The sequence below is a fragment of the Acartia tonsa genome, chromosome 1, assembly GCF_053477335.1.
Source record: "Acartia tonsa isolate MP-2025a chromosome 1, ASM5347733v1, whole genome shotgun sequence".
NCBI lineage: Eukaryota > Metazoa > Arthropoda > Copepoda > Calanoida > Acartiidae > Acartia > Acartia tonsa.
Genome location: NC_137260.1, coordinates 34,382,181 through 34,390,035, shown reverse-complemented (window position 1 = coordinate 34,390,035; position 7,855 = coordinate 34,382,181). Strand labels below are relative to the sequence as shown.

The following is a 7,855-nucleotide window of genomic DNA, read 5'->3' as shown; positions in this document are numbered from 1 at the left end:
TTATTAACAACTCGAACTAGATTTAATAAAAAATATTTTAAGCTAAAGAATAGGAGGTCTGTTTTTAAATTTTTGGGACCAAAATAATTAACCGTCAAATGTCACCTGGTTTCCTGCTTTTTTTTGCTTTAATTTAATAAATTTGTTCATCTAAGTTATATTATTTTCTTCATAACCTTTTGCTATATTGATGTTATTGTTCTTGTTTTACTGTTATGCTTCGAAGTTAAAGGCCTTTAGAAATTTTCTGATATTGATTCTATAGATTTATGCATTAATATGAACTTTATTGCAGTTCTTATAAAAAAAAGTTTCATGGATCGTATCCGCTGACGTATTGTGTCTGTGTGTGTGTGTATACCGAAGGATCTCGCTAACCACTGAACCTATATGGTTCTCTTTTACAGAATAGCTTCTCATAGGTCTTAGGAAGGTTTCTATCTTAACAACCTGCGTTTCAGCGGCATTTTTCCACCAATTTACAAACTAATTGTCCTAAGGCGAGAAAGGTAGATAATTGGAAAGATATGAGAAAAATAAGCAAGACGAAACAAATAAATTTATTTTAGAAGAATAATAATGTATTTCTTTATATATTAAAATTGAAAAGAATTTTCCAAGAAAAGCAACACTATCCTCCTAAGAAAGGATTTGGCTTGTGACAAAAATTTACAATTTTCTTTTAGAACAAAATGAGAATTTTGTGTATAAGTTTAAAGTTAATTAATATGTTTAAAGAATCAAAACAAACATAATTACATATGGATTAATAAAAAGATACTGTAATCAATATGGTTCTCAATATGAAATGATTTTCTATCTAAGATATAACCATAGAGATGCTATGCTTATCATAGAACAACTAATCATAAAAAGAACGTCTACTAGCAAGCATAATGTATTGGAAGTATAATAGTGTGATGCGTTTGTGAACTCGAACCTTTATCCTTTTGTTTTCCTTATCATTAATGTCAGTTTGGAAAGCGCTGAGATTCAAATTGAAAGTTCATAATTGGACGCGGCAATCAAAACAACGCTTGCGCATGGACCATAAACAAAGCGAGCGTGGCCATCTTTAATCTTTCTTTCAAAATGTGCGGATTATCTGCGTGATAAAAAACCATGTATAGTCAGAATTGTGGTGTTGTCCGTACTGAAAAATACCTTTGAGTGCTTCCCGGCTTTACAGGAACAAAAACTTCGGTAAGAATTCTTTCTTTAAGCATTTTTAATGGAATGGAGTGAATTTTTTTAAGACAGCAAATTAATCTTTCATTTTTACTTAAATTAGACCAAGTAATTAATTTATTTTTGTATCAGAATATTTTAATCGTAGTCTATAATGATTTTGTTTATGAATTTCAAACTTGTATTTAATTTTGATTAATTTTAAGCAAAAAGAAACCCTAGCCTTCTTATATATTTTAAAATATAATTTCGAAGTCACGCAACCTCTCATAATGAATATTTACTTTATTAAAAAAGACGATTGTTCCAAATAAGAAAAAGATTTATTCTCTTTTACAAGATTTATTTTATCATGTATTTAACATTTTAATATTTGATTATTAATTTTGTTATTTTCTATTTCAGCATGACCGTTTTCATACAATAAATTGTATTAGTAACTATGCTGGTTTTGTCTCTTGTGGGAAGTAGCAGGTTTCGTACGTCTGTACGTAAAGATCTGGTAAACGGCCAGCCAAATGCCGTTGTACCGAAACAATGAAAACGGTAAGAAGTCCAGTCAGCCAGTCAAAGCCAGTGACAGTTACCGTATGTGTTGAATGTGAATAAAATTCTACATGTGACTATAGTTGTAATCAGTGTTAACAAAAGTGAAAATGCCACCTAAAAAGAATAGGTATGCACTATTGTCGGACAGATTGCCTAGGGCAGTTGAAGTGATAACCGAAGAGTTAGACAGAGTGATGCAGGTAGTTTTGGATACCGCAGACATCAATGTTAATCTCACCAAGGAATGCATCCTTGTTCATGATGCGAACTTAAATCTTGAACGTACCATGAACGGTCTTCAACAGCTGGACGTGTTAATCCAGGATGATGATAACCTAAAAGATTTTTATAGTGACATTATCACGGCGCAAAAGAACTATAGCGAGTTAAAACTTACATTAAGTGCCATAGATGAGCTAAGAGCGATAAACAATGAGGTCTTAGTTCTTGGTGATGATCTTGCAGCTCACAAAAACAGTTTGCAACAACGTTGTATGCAAATAGTGAAAGTTATTAAAGGTGATTATATACCTTTACCAACTAAAATTATCAGTGATATGACTAAACTGATGGAGATGCTGGCAAAGGCTAAGCAAGAGCCTGTTACGCCAGTCTCGGGTGCCTCGGTAGATCCTATGCTGCCGTCATTTGGCGCCCAATCGTTTGCTGCCAGTCCGATGTTTTCGTCTCATGGGTACATGCCACGCCTAGACGATAAACTCCTTCCCAGCTTTGATGGGCAAGAATCTTCTTATGCACAATTTAAGGAGAATTTCCAGAAGCTTACTACTGGATATGAGCCCAGCTACCTGCAGATGGTGTTAAGTTGTGAACGAGTAATGAAGGATAAACCATTGAGGCTGCAGTTGCAACAGATTGCCACGCATGCAGCGCAATGGACATATTTGGACCAACTGTTCAAATCCAGAACCAGACAGATGTTGTGTATATTCAACAGCTGGGACAAGAAAGGTAAATTGTCCGAGAGCGGCCAGATTGTTAGCGCTCTTGCCGAGTTCTCAGGTGCCATCAACCAGCTCGAGCAGATGACCAAGGCTGATGGTAAGGACGCAGTTTCTACAAGCCAATGGCTCACAGTTTTATTGTTGGAGATGTTATCTAAGAAACTGCCAAAAGAGTTTCAGGATAAGCTCGACCTTGCACTCGGGAGCATGGACGTTCCCGACGTGCCTAAGCTGCTGGATATACTAGAACAGCAGCGTGGCGCATTATTGATGCGTAGCAGCCACGGCTTGGACACGCCGTCCAAGAAGAAAGGTAATCCTGCTGCAGCTGCGGCCGCCGTAGGCAAACCTGGTACACCTAGCAAGTTCAAGAAGAAGCAGTCCTGTCCGTCAGACGGCTGCAGTGGAGATCATTTTTTGTTTAAATGTTCGAAGTTTACAACCATGTCTGTTCCAGAACGGAAAGATTTTGTGATGAAAATCGGCGGGTGCCTCTTATGTCTTAATAAGGGGCACCGCGCCTCAGAGTGTCCGCGTGCTGAGAAGCTTGGAGGCTGCAGGATCAACAATTGTGGACAGAAACACAACTCCCTCCTCCATGAGTCCGTCGCCCAGGTTTCAGCTGTGTATGAAGCGCCATTTTTGGGTGAGAATAATTACATGTTGATGCTCCAGAAGTTGGACGCCCTGGATGTCTACAAGAGGAAGGTGCCTGTGTCTGGGATGTGGGACACAGGTGCCAACCTCACCATGGTTACACAGTCTATTGCCAAGAAGTTGCAGTTGCCCTCTACTGGACGTGTAGCTACCATTTCAATGGCTGATGGCAAAGTTCAGTCATGCCCAACAGTTAAACTCTGCCTGGTTGACCGTAACAAGAACAAGCATGTTATGGAAGCAGCTGTTGTGCACACAATTGGACATACAGATGGGCTGCGCAGCATGGACCCAGTCGCCGCAGCTGCTCTGTTTGATATGAGGCCACAAGATTTTTCATTGGTCAATGGACCACTTGATATTCTCCTAGGGCATGTCACGCCCACGACGTTCCCAGCGGCGGATAAACTCATCGGCGAGTCAAGATTATACCGCAGCATTTTTGGCACAGGTTTCCTTGTTGTTTCAGCCGATGGAAAGCCTGTTAGCAAGCCAGTTGTTAGTAAAGTTACTAAGTTGGAAGTTGCAGCTATGGACTTCCTATCGTCGGAGGCGTTAGGCGTGCAGCCGCCGCGGCTGTGCAGTGGATGCACGGGCTGCAGGCATTGCCTGGCACTTGCGTCAGGCAAGTCAGCCGTTGATCAGCGAAAACAGGATCTGATAAAAGAAGGTTTAACATTGGATCTTGTGAAGAAAGAGTGGACGGCAGCTTATCCATATCGGCTGCCAACACATACGCTGCCGAACAATTCGCGGCTGGCGTATAATATTGCGCTTCGTGATCGCCGGCGCATGATAAAAAACGGCGAATATGACGTGTTCGTGAAGGTGTTCAAGGAGGCGGTGTCCCGTGGGGTGTACGTCAAAGCCACGCCACAAGACTTAGCATTTGAAGGTCCAGTTTATTTTAATTCATTAGTGACGGCCTTCAAGGATAGTATTTCTACCCCCTTGAGAATCTGCGCAAATTCTAGCTTGACCTGCAATGGAACAAGTTTAAACCATATTATGATGGACGGCCCACCACCTACCTACACTTTGTTTCACAATCTTATTCGGTTCAGAAGTTACAAGTGTGCCTGTGTGTGTGATGTCTGTAAATTTTACAATTCTTTGGCGGCCACATATGAAGATTCGCAGCTGAAGAGAGTGTGGTTTGCAGAGGATGAACATGCCAACCCCGAAGTTTACTTGACCAAAAAAGTTAACTTCGGGGAGAAATTGGCAGGCGATTTTGCCGTTACAGCCCTGAGATTGACAGCACAGATTTTTGGAGGGCGCAGCCGCCAAGATGTTCATGATGTTTATGGATCTGAATACGTCAAGGGAGCAGAGGTAGTTGCAAAGCAGGACCTGTGGAGAAGTGAGCAACAACCTACCGGTTCCAAGTTTGTACTGCATCAGGATGCTCCAGCTATTAAGCTGGAGCAGTGTACCTACATTGATGACCATACTGGCGGCCATAATAGCAAGCCAGAAGCCGTCAAAATGGTCGAAGAGTTGAAGGAAATGATTGAACCTGGCAACTTCAGCTTTAAATCAGTTATTTATTCTGGAGATGATGTTGATCCTGTTAAGGTACTGGGCATTCAATGGGCCCCCAGAGAAGATGTTCTTACTTTACCTGCTCGGGTGAATCATGGCGCCAAGATAAAGGGCCGAAAATTGCTCGAGGACCTTGATCTGTTAGATTTATGGAGAGCCATGCCAGAATGTGTAACGAAGAGAGAGATTTGGCGGGTCGTACAGCAATTATATGACCCTCTTGGCCTTATGTGCCCACTACTCCTGAAGTCCAAGCTTATACTTCGGGAGGTTTGCATTAGTGGCGTGTCATGGGATGAGCATGTTTCTGCCAAGCTGAGAGATGATTTTGTTGACAGTTTTGCCGACAGGGCTAAGCTTGGAGAAGTGCCATTTCAACGTTCTTTAGTTCCTGATGAGCCACTGGGGCTCCCAACCATCATTGGTTTTTCTGATGCTTCAAGTTCAGCCTACGAAGCCATCATCTACCTACGTTGGCCAACGGCCAGAGGCTTCGAAGTGATTTTATGCAGTGGCAAGAGTCGTGTGGCTCCTGTTAAGATTGAGTCTATTCCAAGACTTGAGTTGTTGTCATGTTTATTAATGGCAAGATTGGCAGACGCAATTGTCCGAGCCCTGCCCTTTGCAGTAGCAGGCAAGATGTTTTTTAGCGACAGCACCTGCGCTATATCGCAAATCGTGTCTGAATCAGTGATGTTAAACATATTTAACAGTCATCGTGTGAGTGAGATCCAACAGCTGACCAGCCCAGAGGATTGGCGCTGGCTTCCTACAGATCAGAACATTGTAGATCTTGCCACCAGAGGTGCCTGTACCATTCAAGATGTTTCACCAGGATCCAGGTATCAGGATGGGCCTGAATGGCTGCGCCTGGAGCAGGACCAGTGGCCTGTAAAGACGGCGGGTGAAGTAAATCACCCCATCCCAGAGGCTGAGATGAATCAGCGCATGGTCCGATTGAAGTGTATGGCCGTCCAGGTAGTAGATACTGATTTCTGGAGAACTTTAGCACGACGTACCTACAGGCAGGCACGTAAAACTATGCAGGCGGTGATCAGAGCTGCCAACTGTTTTAAGTTGTTGCTTGTTAAGAAACAAGTTCCGGCCAGGCAAGAGCCGATGAATGATTTGGTTCCAGCCGGACAAGAGCCGACGGGAGTTTCGGTTCCGGCTGGACAAGAGCCGATCAGTGTTGCGGTTCCAGCTGGACAAGAGCCGACGGGAGTTTCGGTTCCAGCTGGACAAGAGCCACTAGTTGATTCCAAGTTTTATGGCAATCACACTTTTTCAATTACCTACCTAGATGTGGTGTGTGATTTATTCCTGGCATCATACAACCAGGAGAAGGAGATGGTTATGGAGGCTGAAGGTAAATACGATAGTCTTCAACCTTATTATCACGAGACTGAGGTGTACTGGCCTATCGTTGGTAATAATGGCTATTATCCTGTTCGTAAATTCAGAGTCCTCAAGATGCGTTCCCGTGGGGACGAGGCCTTGGAGGCAGCAGCCGAGGGAAAGAGAAAGCTGTTCAAGGATTCCCCTGTCCTTATTTTGATTGATCGTCACAATAACTTGGCCAGATTGTTCCTACAGCAGGCCCACGATGAACTTGGCCATGCCGGTCATAGAAAAACTTTGGTACAGAGTCGCAGGTATGCTTGGATATCACGTGGCCGCCAGGAAGCTATGAAGGTTGTCAAGTCATGTTCCAGTTGTTGTCTAGAGTATGCACGTCGTTCAGCCCCAACTATGGCAGACGTCCTGCCCGACAGGTTAGAATCTTCAGTTCCATTCTTCCATGTTCACCTTGACCTTGCTGGCCCGATGGAAGTTACAAGGCCTGGAGTCCGCACCAGGAAGAACCCAGCCAAGTACAAGGTTTGGTTGCTAATTGTTTGTTGTCGTTTTACACAAGCAGTGTTTATTGATGTTCTGCTGGATTACAGTACTGAGGCTGTCATTATTGGCCTCAGAAAGCTTCAAGCATTCTACAACATGCCCAGAGTCGTGACTACTGATCGTGGCACCAATTTTCTTGGCTCGAAAAGAATACTTGATGAAGTTATGAAGAAATCTGATGTGAGTTTTGAGTGGCACCTTGTACCGACTGGCGCTCATTCGTATGTAGGAAGTGTTGAGCGCCAGGTCGCCATGGTCAAGCGTGTCCTCAATAAGAAGTTGTGTGGAGCTGTTGTCAATCACAACGAGTTGTTGCTGCTGACTGCTGAAACTGCTAGAGTTTTAAACTCTAAACCCTTGAGCTATGCTACACAAGGGAATGATGTTAATACATGGAGAATCATTTCTCCTGCTGATTTGTTGGGTGGCAGAGCTAACGACGGGATTTGTTCGTTCGAGACCGGTTCCAGAGATCGAATTACACGCCGTTTAAGCCATCTGGAGGAGCTGACTAGACAGTTCCATGAAGTCTACAAGCAGCAGCTGCTGCCTGAGCTATTGCGCACGGTAAAGTGGAGGCGCAATCAAGTTCCGCTGAGTGTTGGAGATGTCGTTCTTGTTGACGGGTGCACCAACTTGGTTAAGAAGTATCGCCTCGGCAGAGTTCAAGACGTACGAGGCGGTGGCCGTACAGTTGTAGCCCGTTTCAAATTGTCCGATGATGTTGAAGCCACGGATAACGAGATTTCTTCAAGACGATTGTTGAAAGTAAACCTACCCCAAGATGATTCCCAAGACGATTAAGTATTTTTATTAGTATCGTTCTTATCGCGTATTTTTTAACTTTCAACAATTGCATATTTTTTAAATTTATAATTGACGCAAATTTCCTTACAAATTCTTTTAAAATTATAAATGAGCTCAAAATTTTATTTCCAACGCATAAAACTAAAGTTTTCTATTCGAATACATAAGTTTTCTTTACGGATTTATTTGATCGGGACCTGGGATTTTTTCGCGTAAAAAATCTTAGGTACGTATTTTTTTTA

General features: G+C 42.6%; 1 protein-coding gene across 1 annotated transcript; it reads left to right on the top strand.

Annotated features, from left to right (window-relative positions):
• The first annotated feature begins 902 nt into the window (after positions 1–902).
• Positions 903–7,610, top strand: LOC145327193 (uncharacterized). Its single transcript, XM_080170769.1, has 3 exons — positions 903–1,203; positions 1,594–5,937; positions 6,208–7,610. The coding sequence occupies exons 2-3, from the start codon at positions 1,845–1,847 to the stop codon at positions 7,608–7,610; spliced, it is 5,496 nt and encodes a 1,831-aa protein (XP_080026895.1). The 5' UTR covers positions 903–1,203; positions 1,594–1,844.
• The last annotated feature ends 245 nt before the right edge of the window (positions 7,611–7,855 follow it).

What these genes read in the sequence shown, in the direction of transcription:
- LOC145327193 (XM_080170769.1), top strand. Translation starts at nt 1,845, where the DNA reads ATGCCACCTAAAAAGAATAGGTATGCACTATTGTCGGACAGATTGCCT. An exon ending in ACGTACCTACAGGCAGGCAC is followed by an intron (nt 5,938 to 6,207) that starts GTAAAACTATGC and finishes TTACCTACCTAG; the next exon opens with ATGTGGTGTGTGATTTATTC.